This window comes from Ptychodera flava, chromosome 7 (genome assembly GCF_041260155.1).
Source record: "Ptychodera flava strain L36383 chromosome 7, AS_Pfla_20210202, whole genome shotgun sequence".
NCBI classification, from domain to species: Eukaryota; Metazoa; Hemichordata; class Enteropneusta; family Ptychoderidae; genus Ptychodera; species Ptychodera flava.
The window spans coordinates 12,421,531-12,449,212 of record NC_091934.1 but is presented as its reverse complement, the minus strand read 5'-3'; the positions used below and the strand labels follow the sequence as shown (position 1 = coordinate 12,449,212).

Genomic DNA, 27,682 nt, shown 5'->3' with positions numbered 1-27,682 from the left:
AATAGACAACACCAGATATTCTGCGTAACTTTTTCAAAATAGACAACATCAGCAAATTAATGTTTTGCCTAACTTCGTCAAAATAGACAACATCAGCAAATGAATGTTCTGCCTAACTTGGTCAAAATAGACAACATTGGCAAATGAATGTTCTGCCTAACTTGGTCAAAATAGACAACATCAGCAAATGAATGTTCTGCCTAACTTTGTCATGATAGACAACACCAGATGTTCTGCCTAACTTTTTCAAAATAGAAAATACCAGCAAAAAAGATGTTCCAACTAACTTTTGTCAACACAGGCAACATCAGTGAATGAATATTCTGCCTAACTTTGTCATAATAGGCAACATCAGCAAATGAATATTCTGCCCAACTTTGTAATAATAGAAAACATCACCAAATGAAAATTCTGCCTATCTTTGTGCATGTGGAACTAATCTTTGTCAGACCTCACACAGATGTATTGTTGCCTAACTTTTCAAGGTGTTTAAATCTCCTCCTTGGTTGTTAAAGGATGACACACCTATTGAGTACTCCCTGTTTGCAACCCTGAACATACTTCGCCTAACTTCTGTAACCACAACGTAATTCTGGGAGCACAAATTTGCTCAACCCCTGAACTGCACAGCGTATCCTACCTGCCATGCCCAACTCACTTACAGTTAATCCACCCATTTCCATGGAAACTCCAAAAGAAAGTATTGCTTTTGTGTACAGCAGGTTGTTAGGTGAAATTAAAAAAAAACAGGCACTCATTCCTGAACTTGATGATGGCAATGCATGTCAACTTTACTAACCATCAAAGAAAATTTTTCTAATTCACATAGAAAATGCAACTACATGGCCGACTTGAATCCTTAACCCCTAGATGTAGTAATTTTTTCCCACCGAAATTTTAGTGCAACATTTTACCAATTTTTCTGATTTTTCTGTAATTATTTTATTTTGGACCAAATGGACATCACATGTCATTGGCTACAGTTTTCCCATCAAAATCTTGGCAAAAATCTGGAAAAAATTTGACTGGGGTGCATTTATGAAGGCGACAAAAATAGACCTTGGTGCTCAAAGGACTGAGCTCAAGTCTTGATTTCTTTCAGAACTCTGATCAGAGGAACAGCTCTCCTAACACTCTGATGTTATGCAATGTGACTGTGAAAATCAGCATTCCAGAAAATGGGAAAAAGATATATTACAGATCTTTGAAAATGGCAGTCTGTTTATTTACCATAGACAAAACCTGATGAAAATCTCCTTCCAATGGTGTGACAGAATGAACGTTGCTGCCCTGTATGCTCATAGCAGTTTCTCTACATAGGCTTGTAACATGGTAAGGCGCTGCTTGGTAAACTTACCTCCTTTTGTCCTTTCCTTTTTGCTGTATCTGCAACAAGGTACCTACCTGTTTCTTCACTTCACAGCCATCAGCAATGTTGAGCGTTGTACACACTATAGGTTTGTGAATTTCTGATAACTTCTCTGACACTGGCAAATCTTGGGTTGAATTGTAGTTACCCCCCTCCAAAAACCCTTGTATGACAAAAAGTGATCCCCATTCTATGTAAAACATTAACCCAGAGTCCCTCGTCATTCTTTAATGAATTGCATACCATGGTCCGCTCATTTGGGGAGAAACAGTCAACATGTACACAGGCAACACATGGAGATATAGCAACACAGAATCCATTTAGATACACATTCAGACGGTGGAAGGACAGACAGAAAACACGAAGCCATCTCAACATTAGGATGGCTCAAAAAAGTAAATACACAAACAGACAAGTGTACATACACATAGAAAGTAACATTTTTTCTAGATTTCATCTGAGAATCCATCCTTCCTACAGCAATCTCTCAGTCTGCCAACATGTACACTGGTCATATTTGTGCCACTCAAATCAATCATAACCACGATCTTTCACTTTCACAAACACTCAACAGCACAGGAAAATGACGTTGAGAAATTTCAAGTAAAATCCCTCTTACTGAGTTCTTCAGCAAGTTCAACTCTTCTGCCAGTCAGCAATCTTGTCTTGATTTCTTTTCTTCTGAAAATTCTTCCAGCACCTGCTTCACTTCCTTTTCCAATCTTCCAGCTTCAAAAGGGAATGAATGCAATTTTGAGGAATTGATTGAAGTTTGGATGATAATGCAGTGCTATATTCTTCATTTAACCATAACTACAAATCACTTAACTGCTGATACTCTCTCCAAAAGTGATTGCCTTTGGGGTTTTGGCAGTTAAACTAAATGTTTATCCTCATTTCGATATTAATCCGTATACTTATTGCATATGAAATCAATGTTGGTCACATCAGACCCTACATAACATTATTTATGCAATAATGTACCCCCTCCTGGACAATAATGGATGAAAGGAAACTTAACTATGGGGTGAAACCAGGTACATTGTAGAGTGCAACGTTTGCTTAAGTTAGCTTGAATTTGCTTTTCTTTTATAGTTTTGGCAATGCCAGTGACATTGTAGATGTAGAAAAAATCTGAGGCCACAAAAACTAGAAATTGGATACATTATCAGTAATAATCTGGGGGAGGGAGAAGGAGGATGCCGTCACGAAATGAACTGGCAGTGACAAAGCTGCAACACAATTACAAATTATTATACAAATTATTTTATAGTGTGTGTGCGTGTGTGTTTGTGTGTGTGTGTGTGTGTGTGTGTGCATAGCAAACTGTACTACAGGAGATGTAATGTTGCTCACAAATGAAGCTTTATTGGACTAAATACCCTGTACAATCACTTGTATGTTTCCTCATATTATGTCCTGGTGAATGATGGAAGTCTATATAAACAATAACAGACCACAAGATGGGCAATATGAAATGAAAACAACAGTCCATAACATGTATATTTTGTCTTTGAAGTATGTGTTATTGTTTGGAACATTTTCTAACATGCTATACCAACTCACCTTCTGTGTTGACAATTTGTTGTCTGAGAGCATTGCTTGTCACTTGTAACATTCTCTGTATCCTCCAGAATAGGACAATATCATTGCATTCCAACTGTGGAGTTGAAAAACGAGAAAACTGTAAATAAAAGAGCAAACTTTGGATGTATTGTGTGTCCTCGACAGTCTTGGTTATCTCTGAATGTCACTGTCATGATAACATGTCAAACTTACATATTGAAAAAGTAAATATAACATTGATTGCACAGAAGAAAATCTAAACTTCACATTCACAAAATATTATTTGAAACAGTAGTAGTACAATAATATTGTTGATGGCACTGTTAAGAAGGAAAATGAGTGCAGGATTTTAGACAAGTGTAATACAGAGCCTGCATCAAACAATAAAAACAAAAGGTTCATTGTCATAAACTCATGAGGGTTTTCCGAAAACAAAAGGCTTTTCCAATATAGTCGCTTGATGGCATAGTTGTTGATAGATGCACTCTTCTTGCTTTTACATCAAAATTTTGGTATGTATCAAAGTTTCAAAGTGATGTTGTACTTACTCCTGAATCTGTAAATCCTTTTTGATAGTAATAAAATCCTTTCCTACAGTCCTGGCCTCTCTGCAAAGCTTTCTTCAGGAAGTGCCTCCTGTACAGCTGATGCCAAGTTTCTCGAATCTTGAAGTAAAACCAACACATTATTCGTCATAACAATCAACAAAGCTGTCTATGATTACTCATGATAACATATTTGAAAGGAAGATTTGCTGCCATAATTATATATATATATATATATATATATATATATATATATATATATATATATATATATATCCCAAAGCATGTTCTACCCTCAGTTGGCTAACAGCCAAATTATCACATAAAACATGTTTTCCTACTTACAAATTCGTTGTCAACCTCTACATTTCTCGTTTGTAGATTTTTTCTGACAGTGGTGATCTCATCACTTGCTAGTGTTGGTTTGTGTTTCTGTGAAAAAAAATACAATGAATTACAACCACGAATATGATGACAATAATGATGACTGACATTGATGTAGTAAGAGTACGTTTTTCACATGTATCATGGTATTTTTGTATTCACACTGTTCTCTGAATATGGATCTGAAAAAAAATTGATACATGTTGCTGAATTTAAACTTGGAATGATTTCAAAAATTAAAAGTCATAGTCCCAGATGTATTTTGAATGTGATCCTAAAGCTGACCTTGGCATAACATACAAACTCTATTTCTGTAAACTGCAAAGAAGTAATTAAATGATACTGGTATGAGTTCCAGTCCACAAAAAATAAAACCAAGCAAAGAAATGCCGAAGATGTCTTCCTTGATATCACATTAAAATATTATCAAACAAAAGAGGCTATTTTGCTTAGGCCTGTTGCAGCCAATCATGGCAGCTGTTGCATACTTACTTTGTCAGCTTGCAAGAGCTTCTCTAATTCGTTTTTGGTCTCACACCTGTTGACTTGTTCCGGTGTCCTGTATTTCCAGTACACCCACCTCTCACCTGCACCTGGTCCCACCATGTCATAAATCCGTTCATCAGCTGTAAATCATTAAAACAATTACAATCAGAGTAATAATGTCTCAGACCTTTGTTGAGTGACAGTAATTTCTCATATTGCAAGTAAACTTTTCCTTTGGCTTGGACATAAAAACATAAATTTTGTTGCCCTGTGTGGCTAGTTTGACTCTATCTCAAACTTTCCAGTATTTCAGTACCTAGTCCAGTATAATGCTGACAACAGCATAGAGGACTTTATTCAATCAATTCTTACTTACTTTCTTTGAGTCTCTGAGTTAGGATTCCTTCCATGAATTGGACCGCAGAGTCCCATTGCTGTTTGTCACTGATTGACCTATCTTCCAAGGTATTGAGTTGAATCACACGCTATGCAATGAAAAAAAAGGCAGGCAAAGAATGACATGTTAATATAGAAATGTCCCAGGTATTTATCTGCGTCTGTCTAGTGGTATTGTCCTGAACAGTACACGTGGGCTCTAAAGTGGAAAACTGTGGGTCAAAGAATTGTAGGTATATAAATAGGTGCAGATCTTTGATAAGCTTTGATTAACCAGACACAAAGAGAACCTATGGATACAATGAAGTAATACTATAGTGAGAACCTGGGCTACAGGACTGCTGCTTTCAGTTCTCCATACATCTCACTGATGTGGGTGGCATATCAAACAACATAAAAACATTGATGCCACAGTTTACCCCTTTCATCACTCAATAGTTTTGACCAACTCCATTGCTTTCAATGGAGAGCATGGACCTACATACAGAGAACGGGAAGTGGACATGTTTAAAATCGACAAAAAGTGACAAGACGGTGTCACTCACCAAGCTGTCATGGGCTAATTCATGCCATTTGTGTCTGTTGACACTCTCTTGTTTCACAGTGGACTTCAAGTCATCAAAGATTGCATCATGGTCTTTCCTACTCTTGTCTTCATCGATGATCTTAGAAGTCTGTTCAAGCAGTGTCTCCCAGCCAACCTGTTGTCAAGGAAACAAGTTATTCCATCACATGTTAGGAAACTATATCAATTCATAATATTAGGTATGTGCACTATTTTTCATATTCTTGTATAGTTTGTATATTTATAAGTGGCTTATATCAGAAATGGCCTCCGTGGTACAGTGGAATTTGATCGAGTGTCCGTTTTGCCTTGCAGAGCTCGACAAGTCTACATGTTCCTTATCATTAAAAAAGTAAACATTTGCAACAAGTTGAGTATTTGGTGTTAGATTACAGCACACGCGGCGAACGTTTCCCAGACACTGTCTGTCTACAATCATGACAGTCGTTTCAGCATGCCACTCATGCACAACAAGCTTGACACCGCACTATAGCTATAGCACATCATCAAAGTTTTCTTTCAGCTATTTGTGTACTTTGATTTGGGAAATACAACTCAGACAAAACTCACTGGCCTATTTTTCGAGTGTTGGATCTATATCTCGAGGAAAGTTCTCAACATCAACCGGACTGACTCTAAGCGTTTTATTACAGTGAAACATTGTATTTTTTCAGCAAGGTAAAGAATATTTTGAAGGCAGAGAGATATCATCGTCCCCTCCATACTAACCCCCGAGACTAACCCGTTGCCGTGTATGATGCCATCCGGGAAATTAAGTGCCAAAATACGGTGAATTATTTCAGAAACACTGGGTGTGTTATTCAAGGGCACAAAATGCACCGTGTTGATTGAATTGCACTTGCATGTGCAAAATCAACACTTTTCTTCTAGTCTATTTTGTAGCTCAGAGAAGTGTCAATTGAGAAAGTTTCATTTAGCTGAGACAAAAGAGAAAGCGGGATTTAAGTTTCATTTAGGAGTGTTTAGCATTTTCTGGTTGACAATATTCAGTGTTGTATCGTGTCAAACTTGTTGATAGAGTAGACTGCACTCGCAATGCTACAGACGGCATGCTGAAGGAACTGTTGCCGTGATTGCTGACATCGAGAGGAGATGAAAAGTTTTTTTTTTAAAAAAAAAAAGAATTTACTTGTTTCTTCATAAAGTTCCCAATTTAAAGTAAACACCTAAAAGAAAACTGGTGATGTGCATGTAGTGCAGTGCTATGCTTGTTGTGAGTGACATGCTGAAACGACTGCAGTGATCGTGACGAGACAGTGTATGGGAAACGTTTGCCGCGCGCTGTAATCTAACACCAACCAAAGACGAAGACTCAATTTGTTGCAAATGTTTACTTTTCTAATGATAAGCAACATGTAGACTCGTCGAGCTCTGCAAGGCAAACCGGACACTCAATCAAATTCCACTGTAGTTATTCATAGTCTTGTTCATTAATCAAAGCATCAGTGTAGATGCATTCAGAGTGTATGACCACATGCAATTTTATTCTTGTCTGTTTCTCTAAATAGCTGCATGTAAGCTTTCATGTTATTCCACTTTCCAAATCAACAATACAATAAAATATTTCTAATGGGTTTGTTATGGCCAACAGCTGTAACACTGACAGCAATGCTATGATTCGTATGTGTGTCATACGCCACACTGAAATGAACACAGAAATGAACAGACTTTTCTGACTCACCTCAACACTCTTTCTGGCCAGCTGTTGCTCTGACCAAGTCTTCAGTTTGATATCAACAGTTGTATTGAATACTCTGTAAAATGGAAAGCAATGAAAAAAACAGAAAATTATTTCACACATGATGACTGATAGGGTTGAACCATGTTACATGACACATTATGAACATAGATTATGAGGACATTGCTCTGAAACCTGTACTCATATTTTGCATTTAGAAATTTTGACCAAACATTGTCCAACTGATGAATTTGTAGTCTCTAAGTATTTGCAGTGCCTACACAATACTACACAATACTGGTGTGTGCATAGAATCAGTATGGGATGACGCTACATGGCCAACAGCAGGTGACTTAACATGTAAGTTTCTGCATGGTCCCAGTTGATATGACAATTCTTAAAGGGGCAGGTTTTTTATCAGCTTCATGTCTAAGCAAATTGAGTAACTGTGCACAACTTTCAAAGGAGAACAGAGGACTAAAATCACATAAACAGTCAATGTCAACAAGCACTAATGCCAGAACCAGGGACTGAAGAATACCCATACGCCTTATACAAACACATGATAACACTCACTGGCCCAGATGAATACACAGTAATCACGCTGGTCTTGCCTGGGACATTTATAAAATGAATATGACTGTGCGATCCATGTTTAACTCCATAAGCATACACTGGCATAGTGTACATTTATGTTTCACAGTCATTGATAAGTACATAGATGATTGACAGCTACCCAGAATTCCTTACACTCACCCTGAACTTTCAGCCTGTGCAGCTGGTAAGTAGATCTGTTCAAACACGTATCCTGAAACTCTCTCCCACAGTATCTTAGATATTGCATCCTCCCTGAATAACAAAAATTTCATAAAAAATTGTTAAAATCTGAACAGTAGAAATGGTCATTTTCTTTTTGACATCTTTAGTCCATTATCGAAAAAGAATATTTTTATTGTTGTTAGATTGGAAAGAAACAGTTGCATGTGGAAAATAGCAGCAAAGAATCTTCCAAATCTTCAAATTTTCAGTCAATGAGACCTTAATTCGGTATCAATTTCAAGCACGTACTAGAGTGCAAACATACTAGAGTTTCAACATATTTATTGTACTTGGGCCTCAGCCCAAGTACATTTGTTTTCATTCCGTGGGAAAAAACTCTGTAAGGTATAACCATTTCTGGCTGAGACCAGGGAGGGCAAAATGTCTTGGCTTCATCTTTCTTGGCATAATAAATGGCGTAATGATGTTAACTGAATGGAAGTGCTGCTCTCAGCCAGTCTTGAATAAGTGAGATGTGAATATTAATGCTTCTCTATCTGAGTTTTTGCCACAAAATCTTCTGAATATAATCAAAATGTGCATCGAAATGCAACAATAATGCACCCTCCGTTTCCTATGCGATGGCACGACCCTTGCTACACCCACCGGACGAGCCAAAGTGGGAGGGGTAATTTCAGTTTGGTCGAACAAGAGGGCTCGAGACCAGAATTAACAATTTAAACTTGAAACATGTTTAATCACTGACAAGATGTGGACTAGTTTTAATCAAACTAAAATTGTGAAAAGGAAAGGTTTTATATCCCGGATACAATGAAAAACATTACGACTGGAAACTGTACCCCCAGTTGAGAATAGTAATGCCCACAGCGATGGAGAACACTTATCCTTGAGCTGAGAAAACCAGACCATCATTTCGAAATAGAGCTGCAGATTCGAGAAGCTCGTTCAAAATAGCTAGGTACACCCCATGAAGGGGTGGTTTCGAGTTTTGAGGGCAAATTTCGCCTCCTTCATATAGAAATCGTACGTTTGTTTTTCCAGGAGAGCACACCATTTGACACAAAATTTGCATGTAAAGGGGTCGCCAGTAAGCACGTGGTCAAATCTGGCATAAGAAACAATATGAAATGTTGGGTAAAGCCAGTCCAAAATAAACTGATTTGAACTTTTGTGTTTTGTAATTTATACCACTGCAGTAACATTACCTTTTTTTGACAACATCACACAATGTAATACGTTTTGAAACTGAATACTCCGACGTATTCTGTGTCTCCTTTGCTAAATACGGTATGCCGATTACCATGTAAGGAGATGATGACGTCAAGACCGTGACAGATTTGTAGTGCGTTTGGTCCTGGATCGATGGTGCACGAAGTTTTGTCAAGGTAGCTTGTGTATTTATTTCCTAAATGGGAGAGATTAGGGTCGATCTAAACGAAGGCCGAAGAATGTTATGATACTCTAAGCGAGCTGAACTCTACCGCGAATGGTTGGATAATTTGGAGGATGTCTAGAATGATCTCGTCTCATTAAGATTATTTGGCGGTCAGTATTGAATTTCAACTGCGTCACAAGTTTGCGAAATGAGTATTCCGTCGAACGGTCAACGAACGATATTTTAGAAATCTGGAGACATGGCACATCGCATTTTTATTTTAGTATTTTATATTTTACAAAAGATTTAAGAAGCAATGATTTTGTCGAAAATTCGGAAAAAAATATAGGAAATTTTGATCGCGAACACATTTTCACTTGGGGTCAACTAGCCCTGCGTACGATGCTGTGTGTTCCGCTACAGCTAATCGCCCCGCTCACCACAGCCCTGCAAAGACCCGTACGTAGGGTCGGTGACTTCAAATCCATTTTGGGACTTGACGTAAAAAGCCAAATTACTGCCGAAATTCAGCGTTCTTGGGCCCAAGTCGTATCCAAGCCTACCTCAGCTACTCGATCGCTTCCAAAAATGACAGTCTTTTATTCACTTCTGGTAAATAACCGTCGATGTCGGCAACTCTCTCGCTAGCCCTGCGTACGATGCTGTGTGTTAGCTGTAGCACATAGCATCGTACGCAGATAGGGGTCAACATGGGTCGCAGCCATGTTGCCTCAAAACTTATTTCTGTCTGCACTCAAAACTCAAAAATGTCGGATATGAACCTCAAAAATCGATGCAATTTTGTCAAACTTCGGCGAAATTTCAGCCTATAGACAAAATTTCATCTAGGTAAGGTAAATTTACTGAAATTTGATCGACAAAATAGAGCTAGAGGTCTGATTTTTGGTATATAGGAATATAACTTAGCAATACAATTATTATGACAAAATGTGACGTGACCTCAATGACCTTTGACCTCAAATATATATATTTGTCCCCAACTCAGTAACCACAAGTGCTACATTCTTCATATTTCGTATGATAAGACACCTTATGACACCACATATTGTACCTCATTAATTATGCGCATATCTAATTTTGAGCGAGCCAATAGAGCTAGAGGTCTGATTTTTGGTATATAGGAATAACTTAGCAATACAATTATTTTGACAAAATGTCACGTGACCTCAATGACCTTTGACCTCAAATATATATATTTGTCCACAACTCAGTAACCACAAGTGCTACACCCTTCATATTTGGTATGATGGGACACCTTATGACACCACATATTGTACCTCATCAATTATGCACATATCTAATTCTGAGCAAGCCAATAGAGCTGGATGTCCGATTTTTGGTATATAGGGATAACTATAGGGTAAAAATCTAAATATGCCCATCTAAATATTAGACATCTACCATCGAGAACAAAAGAAATTTGCTTTAATTTGAATATTTAAGGAGTTTAAGCAATTTCCACTATAAATAAAGAACCCCTGCCTCAAACTCCACAAAAGTTGCTAGACATATTTTGCCGTTGTCATGCCATTGCTTCGTTTAATAACCAGTTAATCAAATGCCTAATTGACAGGAGGAAATTCAAGACCATATTTGAATAGTAGTATATATTGTCCTCAAAATTACTCTATCACGGCCCAAGTACTCATTGCCTTCAGCAATACTGCCTTGTTTTATTTTATTTTATTAAACCTTGTTTAACGAGGGTAGCCTGGTAAGCTTCAGTAAAGATGCTTATCTTCCCCAGGGCCCTCAGATGAACATACAAACTGATACAAAGCAGAACAACATGAAACATGACTGACAAAGCTATAACAATACAATGCACAGAAAAAAGTGGCCAGGAGTCACCACCTGCACACAGGAGAAAAAATGCACAATCACACTAGATAACCAAACCTTACTATCATAAGTTGCACCATACAGTTGCAATTTGTTTCACAAAGATAGCTTGGGGCTAGCTGGGGTTGTGAGACGGAGGCCTGTACCTTTTTTGTCTGCATATTGATTTAGGCATGACACTTATGATGGTAAGGTTGTACCAATGCTGGGTTTTAGAAGAGTTATTGGAATTTCAGAGCGCTTTTCACTTACCATTGCTTTGGTGAGATCTCACCGAGCCTTAAGACGTCATCAAGGATTTCACCTTTGGCTTTTTCAAAGAGTTCATCCTGAAATTGATACAAAATGCATTGAAATATAAGTTTTCTCAAAAGTCAATTTTCAACTGATTGCTAAAAATGATGCAAATGCATGCCTGGAAAATGTTATCTATTTTACTGAATATGCCACTATGGCCACTCTGCATGCTTTCTCTTTCTGAATTTATCATGCACAATGTGAGAAAGATAATATCGGAGTTGATTTTCAGCAAATCAAGGTACTAAGTACTTTTCAAAGAAGGCACAACATTCACCATCACTATGTAATGTGTGCGTCAGACTTCAGTATAACATCTATTTTTACAAGTCAATAAAATCAAAGCATACCTGTAGAGTATATACTTCCTACCATATGAGATATCAGCAAAGTTGTTTGATTTCTTTTCGGAGACATATTACTATTTCATCACATTTCTATTTTGATCAATCATTTTACTGCAACAAACTTTCCGTTCTATTGATAACACTATAACTGTGAAAATTTATCCAAAAATGAACACTCCAGTGTTTCCGTTAACGCAAAATCCTGCGTATTTTACGCATAATTGTTCAGAAATACGCAAAAAAAATCATGACTGCGTAAACAAATACGCATTGAGAAGTGCCGCCCAATGACACGCCGTACTTAGCCCGCACTACATTGCCTGAACGTGGTTCAATGCAGGACAAAAATAGAACATATGCACCTGCTTGCAAGTGACATTTATCATGATATTGCAACATTTTAGACTTTAGCAGACCGCAGCACTTTATGCAACATTGTATTTCATCATCACAAAACGTCATGTCAATCAGTTCTGAATGGCACTACAGATGCAAAACATTCGAGAATCGATCGAGTCTACGCTGTTGGTAACACAATACAGTTAATGGTCATAACGTCGCATGTTATTTGGAAAGTGTTTACGAGTGCCCATTTAGACTCTGTCGGGTTGCTTCTTGAGAGGTCCCGCTGGACTTTGAACAGTATCTGCTTTTTGTTGGCCCTTTGAAAACACTAATTTCGTAGTCAGAAGGTATTTTCTTTGAACATGAACTCATTGGGCTGCTCAACGATCATATACGGAACATGCATCACGGCATCACAAACGTTCCGCTACACCTTGAAGCCCCCCAGGTTGTTGTTTTTTGTTAATAGAGCATGCGCATTACAGGAAACCCCAAGTTCTACAGAAAAGACGTACTGCCCAGCTAACTTCAGATACTGATTCCTACCATACGCATTTTGAATACATTTTACGCAAATAAAAACCCAGTTGCGTAAAATCGTACGCAAGTTTTGAAATTGTAACGGAAACGCTGCACTCTGAACAATGAATACAGGGAAATGTATCTTTCTTACATATTTTCAACATTTTTTACAATCTGTTTTTCATTTTGTGTGATATTTCACACTTTTTTAGTTATTCACTTTGACCGCCAGTCACCTTTTGATTATGAAAAAATCTTTACTATTATCATCAGTGCTACAATTATCATGTTCTACAATTTACTATCATGACTACAAGACTCACTCTGTCTAACTCTCTCATCCTTGGGAAATTGTTTTTCCACTCCGTCTCCAGATTAAACCTGGTGGCCTTGAAGGCGTCAGCTTGCTGTTCAACAGACTCTCTCACCATCTTCCAGAAACAGTCAGAGACGGCAAAACTCAGGTTTTGAGTTGTCATTTGGCTTGGCTTCAAGGTACCAGTCCTATATAGCAGACAGACAAATCGTGTTATAAAAATTCCAAGTCCAGATAGTGTCAGTACAATCTCTTTCTCTTTGACTGCAATTCATATGAACTTCAACTAGGTGTACTCTCAAGTGTGCATTGTAAAGTGCAGGGAATCATGTTACATTTGATTCTGTGAAACAACACTGAACTTGAAATGCTGAATTCACATTATGGTGTCTGCTATTGTCATGAATTTTGGTTGTTATAATACACTTACTTGAACAGCTGTGATGTTCTGAAAAATTTTTCTTCATATTCCTTGATGGCTTCTATGCTGTCATTACTGTTACCTAGGAGACAATAAGATAAGTTTGTGTTCATCAGATGATCATTTGTACATATTTTCACCAAGTAGTTATGATATTGTAAAAATATCTTTTAATTCCCTTCATCAGGTTTAGTGGAAGTACTGTATCATTACTGTTGATTTCCCATTTTAGGCCAACTACCTCTCTCCAAAATTTGGCTTTGACTCCCATTTCCAACTGTAATTATCCAAATTTGCTGTTTAGACAGCTGGGGTGCTCTAAAATTTACTTGAAATGCTGTAAAGTTTACTGGAAATTGTAACAATTATCAGTGCCTTCCAGCTTGTCACAGGCTGGTAGCCGTCATAAAACAGCACTTCTTCAAAGTTGAACAAGCTTGACATATGTGGTGTACTGTATCAATTGTACAGACACACTTACAGATCAGAACAAAGGTATCAGGTCAAGTGAATATTCGAAAAGTACCATAACGCATAAACTACAATTGATATACAGTGTATTCTAGCCTTCACAATGACTGCTAGTCTCGGCCAAACTGGAAGTCACCGATAACAGTCACAATTTAAAGTAAACTCTCAGCAGTTCCAAGTAAATTTAAAAACATTCCAGCCATCTAAATGTCAAACTGCAATAACTTCTATAGTAAAAATTTGTAAAATTGTGTGTGCTGATCTTAACCTCTATATTAACCACACTACAGTAGGTACCATAGTTCACCATTACTATGAAATGTACAGTATCATCAAAAATGTCTGAAAATGCTACAAATTCAACATTTCACAGCTTATTGAGATGTTGATGTGAGTAGTTGACAAAAACTCCTGAAAACTTAAAGGCCTTTTTGGTGATCCCTGGGATCGCCTTTGTTCTAGTCTGTAAGAGGATTATGGAGGTGTGATAGTCTTTTGTTTTCAATTGAAAACTGTCATCTTGTGGGTAAGTTTTCGGATGAGACAATCCGGCGCAGGCCTTTAATTAAAATTTCATGACATTATAGTGAATTTAAGTGGTAGGAATAATAATGCCTATAAAGTGACCAAATGGCAGCTGATATGGATGTGTGAAAGACATCAACCTTCAAACCACTTCAACCTTACCTTTACCAGTGACGACTGCAAAATATCCTAACGCTTTCATAGGAAACAATTTGCCTTCCAGAATCTGCTTGATCTGCAAGATAAATGAAAGTTTCAAATCTTACAAATTAATCATTCAAAACCCTACAACATTATGACAAATGTTAGACTTAATTATATTATTGCTTTGTCAATACCAGTATATTTTATGACATGATCCCCGAGACTATTACTGAAAATGTATACCATGACTCAGCACTGCAGCTATTAGATACATCGACAAATTCACTAACATTGCCAAAACTATAAAATAATAGCAATAATGTATTCCCTCCAAGCCCATAATGGACTCAAGCATACGTTGCACTCCTTTATGTACATGGCTTTGCCTCGCACATTTCATACCTTGAACAAAATTTGCTGTTGTCAAATATGGGCCGGGAGGGGTACATTATCGCTTCCATAATTTTTATAGTTTTGGAAATATTTGCACACTGGAAGACAATAAAGGATACTTCTGTTGATTTAAATTGATATTTTGTTTTAATTGGCCATGATACATATCTATGGTACATCGATAATTCTCATGGTATGGTCTCATCTGGCTCAACAGAAGACGGAAGATTCCACTCATGTAGCAGGTATGGGAATGATAACTTACCCTGCTGGGATTTGCAGAGTTTTTCTCTGCCAGGTCAACCTTGGTGAGGACGAAGATGGTACGTTTGCCTTCAGGGTCCATACTGGTTGCTAGGTCTGTTACTATGCTTCTCTCAGCATCAACAGAACCATCTGGAAGACGAAGAAAGACCATGTTACTATAGTGATGGCAGTCAAACTTACTTATTGAGGTAAAATATGAAATCTGTAAGGATATTTGATACCTCAAATATTATTACAATTTTTTTTTCAATAAAATCCTTGCACAGACTAAATTTGAATACCAGTATATCTACAACAATAGACACAGAACACATGACAGAAATATGATGGCATCCGAGAATTATACATCAAACATATTACATTAAAACTAAACCAATTACACATGTGTACAGATCTGAAGCAATGACAGCTCCATGATAAACCTTGTGACACTTAAAATATGTCAATGTATTCCAGTCCTTCCAACTCACCCTTTCAATGATGAAGCCTCAACAACACCATGACAAACAAATACTCATGAATGTACGTACACTGTATCTACATTTGGTCTTAACACAAATAAATAGGTATGAACAACACACAGTTCTGGAGGTACAGGAAGTTATCAAGGTATTTACCTTGTATGCATAGTATAATTGCATTGGGATTCTTCATGTAACCTTTACTCATCCTCTGTATTGCATCTTTGGTATCAGAGGCCATACCAGTTGTCACCGTCTGTGGACATCCAGACACAAAAACACACAATCATGTAACAACACAGTAGGCGTGGCTTGGCAACAATTCTTGTATTGATGTTGTGAAAACATTGACTCAAGTATGCTTGCTATGACAATGAATGTTTAAAACTTCTGGTGAATCATAAAGCAATATTATATTGAACATTACATGTGACTTCTCAAGTCTTTTTCGTGATGCCTGCACAATTTAGTAATACCATATCAGTAACCTAGCAATGCCATATACAATGTGGTGTTCACATACACAATGTGGAAGTGACATAATGGTTATCAACAAAGTGATAGATTTATAAGAAATTTTGACATCCATGTTATGCATGTAGAAGAGGATACAAACTGCACATTTGGGAAATTACGGCTTAGATTTTGTACGTCATGAGAGTGTGTGCATTTTGAATCGCTGATGAAAGCACTACCAAATTATGCTGATTACTAGAGCTCCAAATGATGTATGATCACGTCACATGTTCAGCATTTCGAATAGACACTTACACTGATGATGCCTGGCAAGTCAACCAACACCATTCTCTGTAAACCTGGTCCCCTGACACTCAGTGAAATAGTCTGTAAAAGTGGTGGCACAGAAGGTCATCGGTTAACATTTGAACTTGACAATCACAGTGACAAAATGAGGATTCATACTTACATAACAAAGTAATACTATAATATTATTCACAAAATACCGGGATTTATGGCAAAGTACATCATACAGTGGGGGTATTATCGAAGACATATAGCACCAAGCAAAATGCCAAAGTGTATGATGTACTGGACATCAATCCAGGTATTTTGTAAATAATCTTGGTAATATACATTGTTTTAGTCAAATTGTTCAAGAAAAGTCTAAACTATAGTGTTTTCAGAATTCCCTGTCATACACTTCATTGAGCAATCGTGAGCAGACTAGGAATGCCTTCAGCGCATCTGCTAAAGAAGCAGAATGAAAATTCAACCTGCATAGTGCAGTGCATGTGCCAGGAAATGTAGTTCAGCAGAATTATTCACATAAATTCACACGTTTTAGATTGACGATGATTCAGTGCCTGAATTAGTGATCACTAGATGTGTATTTTTTGAAAAAAACAGTGAAATCTTGTCTTGTTTTCTCTGTGTTTACCGAAAACCTGTCAAGTCAAAGGTCAAACTGCATTCAATAAAACCCATGATTATTGCAGTCAATGTTACAGGACTCTGCATCCACTGATACTGGAATTTACTGTACTATATACTCCATATGTTGCAGATGTAGGCGCATAATAAATTCATATTTATTTATTTATAATGAATAACAAATATAGTATCATACTATTACGTTTGACTTCAAGTTCAATTTCTTTCTGTGGCTATTTGGATGCCATGGAATATTTCAAGGACTTAAAAGTTGAAATGAATGTCATTGCATATTGCAAGCATTTGACACGTAAAAACCATAATATTGTACTTCCTGAAAATAATTCCCATGGAAGTAACAGATACCGAAAGACACACCAAACAAACATACACATAGACATGCACATCATAATACATTCATATAAAGCTTTAGTTGGCGACTGTTCTTACCTCACTACTGACTGTCTGTCCTTTGCCTACTCTGTTTTTCATTCTGAATTCAATTTCTTGTCTGAGAGCTTGAAGCTGCGATGAAAAAGTGTGACAGAATAACATACTAACAAGAATTGCTACTTTGTCATAAATAGTTTGAAAACAGAAAACAAGAACAGCGTGTGTTCTTCAGTAGGCTTAAACTGAGACTACTTGTATCATTGTATGTGATGCATTGAAACATGTGTGCAGGATAATGTACATTTTCTCCCTTGCATTTCTGCCTCCAAAATACAATGCTATGGTATGTTACTCACAAATATAATTCAATATGGAATATGAAACCGCTTGTATGGTTCAGTCCTGATGTTCCTCATGGTCAGGATTGACTTGCATACAGGAACAAAGAGTGCCAAGTATGGCATTGACATTGAGGGTGAACAGACATACCAAAGGACAGTATTGACTGTTGGTGACAATGGAATTTGAAGGGCAAGTGACACTTACCTCGGATTCTTTGGTTAAATCGTACTCTCTATTGCTGTCCTTGAACTGTGCTACATGGTAGGGTCCCTCACTCAAGGTCACCTTGACAGGAGTTCTTGTCATCATCTCCCCTGAACCCCTGTTATCAAAACATAACAAATGCTCATTTGAAAACTAGCAAGAGAGCAGATATGCTAGACTAGATGCCACAATAGAACAAATTATAAGAGAAATTCTTCAGAGCAAACATAAACTTCAGATTTTTTTCGAAAACTTAATAGGGTATGAGAAATGAGAAGAGAATATTACCTTGGGAAGAGCCTGGCCTTGGCAATCATTTCAAGAACACTGGTTTTTCCAGCACTCTGGTCACCAACTACCACAACCTACATAATGAAAGTACATCAGTATGGGGGAAATGGCAGTTTACACAACCATAGATATTGTCAAATTTTACTTTGATCCTCAGTTAGAATTGAAGGAAAATGACGCTGAAGTAAGCAGTGTAGATGTGACTACACATGATTAGAATTGTGATAAAAACTGTGCTTATACTTTTTTCAGGTCTGGTGAACAGAAATCTGCCTTCAGGTATATCAGCCATGGAACCTACCACATAACAACTTCTTATGGTTGCCAGCTGCTAACTAGGCATACAGACTATTGATATACTGCTTGGAGTTTGAGAAACACAAATGATTTGTTGATCTTGATAAAGTATTCAATTAATGATGGATTTGCACTTGAAACACACATCATCAGATGTTTGTATACTTACCCTTGGTAGATGGTCCTGCGTATCATAGCTGCTGTCAAAATCTGACAACTCATCTAACACTTCAGAGTACATGTCAATCAGAGATTTCTGAAAAAAATATGGACAGAAGAGATATTGGTAATAGAGTCATGGGCACAGAGGATGTAAAAAAATACCTTTCACACAAGATGAACCAATATTTATTGCTATTATATCATAACATCAAATTAAAATTCTTGCATGACACGTCAAAAAGAGAACTTTTCTGTGAGAGCCAATACCTCTTCCAACTATGCTATACTGTGAATATAGTACCGACATTTTCATGTCTTGACCAATAAGATTGCAGTATTTATGCCATCAATATACTGCTGTGATGTAATATGGAATATGTGTGGCACTAGCAAACTAGTCAACAGGACAGCTGGGTTCCGTAACTGGTCAGGAACTGATATGGACAAAATCAATCAGCTCAAAAGCCAACTGGTAATTTGGATTGATATGTTGGTAATTTTGACTCATCAATCCACCATACACATTTAGTGTCATTATGAAGTACATGTACAATATCACCCAGCTGTTTGTGATCACCAACTCACCTTGACTTTTCTACCCATTGCTCTCCTGTCTCCTTTCAACAACAAATTCTTCCTCAATTGTTTGTTTTCTTTCTCCAGTCTCTCGATCTCTCTCTGATACTTCAACTGAGAAGGAAAAAGAAATAGTCTTTTACTTTTTTCAGTTTTACTGCAACAGGGGAGAAAGCTTTGTTTTTTGCATACAACAGACCTAATGTCTGTGTAGAATTTGAAAACGAAGTGATATTCCTGAGACTATTATCAGAGTACTGAGACAAAAACTGACCTGGGTCTCCAAGAATTCTTCTTTTGCTTTCATTAGTCTCTCCTTTCCATTGTTCTAGAAGTAAGAAAAGATAGTATCGTTGCATAGAATTCAATGTAGCATGTTTTACAGTGATGTAAAGGATGAAAGATTGACTTATTGTGAGGGTAAAATCTAAATGGTGTATGGTGGCAATTTTCTTCATGTGAGAAAACATTTCATAACATATAACTGATCTACATGTAGTCATGTGATCAAGATAGGGCTTCAAGACTATGGTTTTTAAGCATAGAGTGCATGTATTACTTCAGTTCACAATAATGTACACAATTTATACATTGAAAAATATTCAATATGCTGATACCAATGCTTCTTTTGTGATGTTTATTTGTATTCATTTCTTTAGATGTAATAATTATGCCATTTCTTTCACTTCACCATCACAAAGCTTCATGAAATTTGGATTATTCAGTTTTGAAATATCTACATTATACACTGAAATAGTGGTGCATCATAAAAGGCATCAAACCTATGCATTTCAATAGAAGTGAGGCACCGTGTGAAACCCAAAATAATTGGATAATTTGATGAATTTTATACAATGCTGAGAAACTGAATTCAGCAATGTCATCATAAAAGATATTAACTGGGTGTGAGGTGTTCTAGTGTCCATAACAGGAAAAACAGAATTTATGACCAACCTTGGTATCAACAACAGACATATCTACCATAGCATTAGAACATGTCATAGACAATCCATTCTCACCTGGTCATCTGATAAACCACTCTTGTTACTGCCCATAGCTGCCATGGTTGTTGTGGCGTCATCAGTATCTGTACAAATCCATATAAAATATATGAAGAAAAAACAAAGAATGGTATGTCATGTAATCCTTGGATGCAAGGGGTGTGAACATTGTGTTGGGTGGTGATGGGATTAGTCTAGAGTGTTTCTGAAAACTGTGACAGAGAGAAAGAGAGTTCAAGTGTGTGTGACAGCAAACCTAAGTTCCGAATGTGATATTGAGCACACTGATGAAATGCATGGATGTATTCTGGAATCTGGAATGCTGTGGATGAAAACAGGTCAAATTTGAAACCATGATTTTTATCACATAACAAGAAATAAAAAACAGTAGTGAACTTCACCTTAGTCGTGATATTGTGGTATTCAGATCTTAACAATGCTTGAATATTCATGCGAAATTTATATAAACATACAGATGTATATGAATGTGTGTATGTGTGTATGACTGTGTATGTATATGTATGTATGTATGTATGTATGTATGTATATATGTATGCATGCATGCATGCATGCACGCGTGTGTGTGTGGGTGTATATGTATATAATATACCGGTATATGTTTGTGTGTACATATATATACACAAATATATATGTATATACATTCATATTTAATATAAATAATATACATATAAATTTCCATATTATGCATTATTATGTATGTGTGTAAACAAGTGAAGGTTACAAATTCCAAGTTTATATGCAATATGAGCCCTTTTAGAACCTTACAACTGATCCACACCAGAGAAATCAGCTGAGCAAATTTCATTCAAGGTTGTTTGCTCAGCCATTTTACTCTCATGTGCAGATGATTTTTTGTAAGTTTTTTCCTCTGGAGCAGTAGAACAAAATATTCAACATGTTTGATATTTTTTGCCTCACGAGGCATATTCCTCATTGTGTGTGCCAATTAAGTGATTTTCCTCACGTCTTTTTCACTAAAGCGTGCATGTGGAGATTATATGACAGTGCAAAATTACTATCCGTAGTGGCTGGTATGTATCCTAGCCCATGGCATTGAAAACACAGTGGCTTGCGGTTTGATACACGGTGAATACTGTCAAAGTACATGGCAGACAAGATAGATTGGCCTATCTTTCTAATACAAACAGCGGCTTACGCCATATATCGAATGAGAAAAACTGCGTTTTCATTGCTAGAGCCAGGCTACAGGCTGTCATTTTGCACTGTCATGAGATCTCCACACATGCGCTCTTTAGTGAAACAGACGTGAGGAAAATCACTTTCTCCAGCACAAATGGTGAGGAATTTGCCTTGCGAGGCAAAAAATATCAAACACATTGAATATTTTGCTCAACAGAGGAAAAAACTCACATAATATCGCCTGCACATGACAGTAAAATGTCTGAGCAAACAGCCTTGAATGCAATTCTGCTCAGCTGATTTCTCTCGTGTGCGGCAGGCTTTACCGTTTCACATATGTTAGTGAAAATAAATATGTACATACAAAAAGCTGAGGAAAGATTGGTGTACAAAATGAATGCAATAACAAAGGAGTGGATGTTGGGTTGGGAAGAGAATATTATGAGTGTTATGGCTTACGTGTTGAATTAGTTACTCTACTGGTATAATCAAACTACAGAAAATATTAATGGGTCTAGGAATTACTTGGCAAACCCTTTTTCAAAACACACTGTCATATGACACCCTGTACGCTACTGACCGTTGTGCGTGTACTTCATTGGCCATTGGAAGATTTGAAAGAGGGGCTAGCATAGGGGGAAACATTGCCATGCTTTTGTCAGTATACCTCCGAGAGAACAGATCTCTTGCCTTTTTGTGAGTACTGCTGCTGAAATGTTCATGAGTTTCACATAAGGAATTTATTGAATAATCTCTTTCATGGTCTCTGATCAAATTATCTTGAGCCTTTCACCCCCAGTTCCCTGTATACAGGTCCAACTTTACCATAGAAAACAATGGAGTTGGGACAAACCATGGAGGTGAAGGGGTTAAGCTAGGAAAATGCAATTTCATGTTATCGAATCTTCCGGTAGATTGTTTCAAAGTTTGTCTGATCCATCTGGCAAATATCTTTCAGTATTAAAGTCCCATCAGCTGTGACATCTTCCCATTACTTTCACGATTTTTGAAAACTTTGTTCATATACTTACTGACAGATGTGTATTCTGAAAGTATGTACCAAGGCCTGGAACAGCATGTTCATGTTGGAACGAGATAGATAATAAAAAGATTCCCTATTGTATGGCTGCGCCAATGCAAGTATGTCAAAAATAGTGGACACTGAGCATTTACACTTTGGGATTCTCACAGAAACAACATATTGTCATCCATTGGAACATATGCCACTGATTGACTTCCACTTTGATGATGTCTTCTGTTTTCTTAATGATATTGATAGGATGAGTTTCGGAAAAGGGCATGAAATTTGACTTCTTTACTGGCATTTTCTATCCAAACTGAATGTTGTTAATTTTATAACACAGTAGAAGGCTAAGTCCTTTAATGGGCTCAATTTCAAGTATATCTACATAAAATGCGATATATTTCATAAACAAATTATACAGAGATGCAGCTGACGGGCCTTAAACTTGAAACTGTTAATCGGCGAGATCTCCTGTCTCCGTTGAGGTACTGAACAAAACAAAAGAAAGAAGGGCATAGAAGGGTAGGACAACTCACAGAAGCCAACCTACAGTTATTAATAAAATGATTATGTTGTGAACACTAAACTAGAGAAGAATAGGGGAGTTGTTTGTAGGACAACTCATATTTTTTGGGATGGTACAGACCTCCTGATTTTAAGAATCTAGATGCTGCCTGTGACATCCCTGAAAATCCGTCTGTGATGAGGTTGGATCCTATGAGATAATGATATACACAAACAAAAAACAAGTTCAACTGAAACAAAACTTGATTACATTTTTTTTTCTGGGTTGACCCAACCTCTGGGTGCATGCTTTAAACCCCCCAACACCAGAATATTATGGTTCAAGCCAAATTTTTTACAATAACAGTGAGACTAGTGACCCATGCAGGAAAACTAGGGTGGGTGGGTTACAGAAGAGTGCCACCTCGGGGAGGGGGGTACCATACTGTTCAACTTGGAGAAATATTCTATGGTTAGTTTACAACAAGAAACAACGTCAAACTCCCAGCAACCTTCCTCACAGCATACTTAGCAAGGAAAATACATTTAGAATATAAATTTGGCTTCAATAAGACAGCCATTGAGAAAAGATCCAATCATGGTGTCAAACGTGCATACAACTCAGCAACATTACATTATAAAGGTATAATAAAGTTTAAATATGAGTTTGACTTTTGATCAATATTGGGAGAAACTGCTCTACCCAAAGTTGAAGTTTGAAATATGTATCTCAGCAGATTTACTCTACCAAAACAACCAAAATCAAACAACAGCCTGTGATCATGCATATGTTGATAACATCCTAAACAGCCAGTTGATGCACTTTTGCTCAGAAACAACTCTTTAATAGTAAGCAGTAGTTTCTAGAATAAGAACACGCTGAAAGCTGTTTGACGTAAAGCTTCCCAAATCAGCCGTTATCCTAGATTTTATCACAGCAACTTCTTAGCTACAAATTTCAGCTTTAGCATAGTCCAGACCAGTTAGGAGTTGTTAGCCTGTGAACCTCACCTAGCTGGGCTGTTGAGGGAACATGAATATTTAGCAGAGATCAGTAGCCATGTAGCAAACCAGGAGCTGTGAGAGAAATCTATTATCCTTCTACTTAAGAGTGGTGGATTGTTTCAAGGTTGGTGCAGAAAAATCACAGACTCCTTAAATTATCCCTCCTACCCTAGTGCACCTGACACAGTTGGTCAAACACACTGTTTCACCCATGCAAACTTGTAAGTTAGCACAACAAAAATGTGCACAAACAAATTTGCAAAAAAAAACACAAGCAAACCAAGAGTGGGTGTTGTCGCTATCATCTACTCTGTTAATTTTCCATGGCCAGCACAATTTTTTGCTAGATACCTTCGGGGGCCACCGCATTCCAACCAGAGACCAGACCACCCTCGGGCACCCACTCTTTGAAAGTCTCAACTTTGTGTAAACCTTTCTTCAGCCAACCTTTCTCTGGTAGATGGAAGTGACTGGACAGTTTCTTCATCTCAGCCATGAAGTTCTTAAAATTGTCTCCGTCTGGGATGAGGTCTTTCATCCAGGATAGGTCTGGAACTTTGTCCTTCCAGGAATCGTATGTCTGGGAATATATAAAATGTATGGAGAGACCATAGAAGCATGAAATCTGTCCTGACAAAGTCCCATCTGGAATTGTCACTCATCAGAATTCTTCATTAAGATGATCTACGAAATATCTTATTACAGCTATACTACATTCCGATAGAGTTTTATAAATTTGAAACCTCTCTAGCAGGAGATGCATGTACTACGGTACGTAAGATATGATCAAACTGCAGCTGGAGCCCTTTGAAAGTGAGGTGAAATTTTTCAAGATTGTTTGGTTTTACCTCAAGAACCTTTCACCCACTGAAAGTCTTAAACCTTTCGACAGTATTCATGTTCTAAAGTAGTGCATGGTGATAATGTATGGAAACGTGTCTTCACATTTCACTAAACTGGTTTGTTTTTAAACAAAGGATACAGAAAGTTAACCTTGCTACAGAAACTACTCCAGGTGTGAGTTAGCTAAAGAAAAGTGTCTGCGAGTTATGCAAATTATGTGCTCTTTCCAGAAAAATAATGAAATTTGATAATAAAATTTAACATCAAATACACATCCTCCCATGTTCAGAATTAGTTCGAGTTATTTACTAAAGCATGGATTCACAGTATATAGCTAGTCACGTTGGTCTGTTAACTGTCAACATGGCTACATATCTAAAGGACATTACTATAACAAAATGCATCTGCTCGAGTTTACTCTTTAGTAAATTCCAAAAACAGTAGTACACTCGGAGGAGTAACCTTTGATCGATGTACAGTGGTTGCAACATTGCAGTGAAAAAGATACAGCCTCCTTATGTGTGATCTATTTTTTCACGAGTGTACACTTACCGCCTTCAAGCTTGCTCCTCCAACGACGCCACCTGTCAATATTATATATCTCAGTCTGAAGATTTTCATAAAGCTGGTCAGTCTTCGGAGAGTGCTGACAGATCTGGAAGCTTTGTAGACGACTGGGAGATTTGATCTGTAGTGTACGGTTGCCCGTCTGGCCAGGGTTGAGTAAGTGTGTGACAGAGTGTACTGACCATTTCCCAGAATGCACTGCTGGTGAGGTCTTGACACTGCCTGTCTGAATGGGACAACAGCTTTGTTTGCATGTTCAGTGGTCAGACGTACTGCAGCGGCTTTCAAGCACTTGCCACAATATGGGCTATGGGAAGATGAAAGAGATCAATACAGGTGTGAAAAGTCAGAGAGCTTTACAGATCTGTAAAATCACCATACTTTCGGTCATGTTCAAATTCTGACAACTGATAAAACAGGTGAAAAAGGAAGGATATGGCATTAGAGGGGTCCCTTGATTCATGACTTTCTGTGAAGCTTTAATTTTTGCGTTGCACTGAAGCATAATTGGGTACATGTCACAATGGATATCTCTCATACAAATTGGGCTTCAGTAGAAAAAATACAATTACATTACTCTCAGTCTGTAAATGGGGCAAATGCCTGGCTTGCAACTGTAGTGAACTTTCAAGAATTCAGAGTCTGGGTTCTGCCATTTGGTTTCCTCTGGGTATTGAAAAATGTCCGTAATTTTACTAATTTAATACTTGGACAATATCATTATCATTAAATTTACAAAAGTTCACTGCATGGACAGATTTTCATGTATGAAATTCTATGAGAGGGCTTTCAATATAATTGCACTTATCAATAATTGATATGATACAACCTGAAATACTCCTTTGCAGTGGTAAGAAATTGTTTTAAGATGAACTATTTGTGTGAAATATGAGTTCTTGTTCAAGTTAGAGCAAAATGTGCTTTTCAAGCTTAGCGCATGGCAATAGCAATACACAGCAAGGCACACTAGTCCTAAACTTTATCCCTTTTCCTGCCAGACAGTATTAAGACTATTACTTCCCCATCAGTCAAGTCAGTAAAAAGCGGTATTGAGCCAAAACATGACGTATTTTCACACGCTTGGCTTGGTATGTTACAGCATCTTTAGTCTAAAAAAATCAAGTTTACAGTATTTATGTTTTCAACAGCCTTCAAATGTACAGTATTATGTTAAAATACACCATATGGAACATGTTGCGTTTTATTAATGTTAACCATCTTGACCTGATGGTGAAATATGGACTTGGCAGGAAAAGGGTTAAAGGGGAATTCTTTGCAATCTGGAGAAAAATTGACACCTCTGTCCCCCCCCCCCCCCAAATGGGAGAATTTCTCCAGATAGGGAGACTGCTTTTGATAGAAAAGTTTTGCGCAATTTAATAGACACTCAGGCATTCAGAAACGTGTACCAGCATATTTATTATTATCGAATTGGAGAGTGAGTTAATCTGTGTGCTTTGAAGTCAATGTCTCAGAGTCAATCACTTATTAACATTTTATAACTGTTACATATCTAGGACAAATTCTCCTGATCGGCAGAATTTTTCCAATATGAGAAAACCCGAAATCAGGACAGCTGTATCGAAATACACGTAAACATTTCTAAATCTCCACTTCTACTAGTCACGGAGGCATATGATCATAGTATTTCTCGGTACTAAAAAATTGCGCGCGATAATACTTCTACAAACTTAAACTCGACCCTTAGACGCTTATTGATCAGTGGATTTCTCTCAATCGGTGAACCTCGTCCCTGACAGTTCTAAAGTACTCATTTGGATAGCATTGACTATTTGACATATAAAGTACTGAAAGTATTGAGTCGACACCACACGTCCATCAGTCCCAAGGTGGGCCATAGGCTCACGGTCGCATATCGATGAATAATGAGATCATAACAAGTTGAGTCATTCGACACTGATCTGACGCAAAATGTACCCCGAATCGCGTCACACGATTACAGGCAATATTATCGTCCATTTCGGACAAGCCTACACAGCAGATCTGCGAATGTTCCAGAGTAAGCGCATTCGGCAGTTCGTTAACATGAAATTTTGCACGTCCGCACGACAACCTCAAAATTTTCACGGATTCATAAAATATGTCAAACTTCTCACTTACCCAAACGCGCCCGACGCTACTCGTATCATTTGTGATTCCAACTTCGTTCACGAGAGTAGGACTAATAATACATTTCGCACCAAATCCACAAGCGGTGAACGATTGCAGGGCAGGGCAGGTCAGGTCAACGGAAGAACTTGAGCTTTGTAATCTGTATGTTCGAAAAAAAATGAATCATATTGTATATGCACAAGAAAAGAAAACAATGACGAAAATTAATTAAAAACGCTACAATGATATTGATTTTTCCTGAAAACTGAGGCAA

The 27,682-nt window shown here is 37.4% G+C and overlaps 1 protein-coding gene and 2 long non-coding RNA genes across 3 annotated transcripts in view; 1 reads left to right on the top strand and 2 right to left on the bottom strand.

Annotated features, from left to right (window-relative positions):
- Nucleotides 1-27,682, top strand: part of LOC139136806 (uncharacterized) — a 260,926-nt gene that overhangs the window by 143,132 nt on the left and 90,112 nt on the right. The gene's annotated exons all lie outside the window — the stretch shown is intronic.
- LOC139136807 (uncharacterized) overlaps nt 1-27,682 on the bottom strand; it is a 234,283-nt gene that overhangs the window by 195,037 nt on the left and 11,564 nt on the right. The window lies entirely within an intron of this gene.
- On the bottom strand, nt 1,989-27,562 carry LOC139136802 (dynamin-like GTPase OPA1, mitochondrial). The gene is made up of 27 exons (XM_070704644.1): nt 27,418-27,562; nt 25,282-25,603; nt 24,238-24,466; nt 23,024-23,092; nt 20,211-20,278; nt 19,466-19,519; nt 19,201-19,305; nt 18,623-18,709; nt 18,154-18,230; nt 17,866-17,983; nt 17,377-17,451; nt 16,309-16,380; nt 15,694-15,793; nt 15,075-15,205; nt 14,435-14,507; nt 13,286-13,358; nt 12,863-13,043; nt 11,281-11,357; nt 7,767-7,859; nt 7,014-7,086; nt 5,292-5,447; nt 4,727-4,835; nt 4,357-4,490; nt 3,826-3,912; nt 3,484-3,600; nt 2,936-3,053; nt 1,989-2,098 (listed from the first exon to the last, which is right to left on the bottom strand). Exons 1-27 carry the CDS (start codon nt 27,444-27,446, stop codon nt 2,022-2,024), a joined length of 2,904 nt encoding a protein of 967 aa, XP_070560745.1. The 5' UTR covers nt 27,447-27,562; the 3' UTR covers nt 1,989-2,021.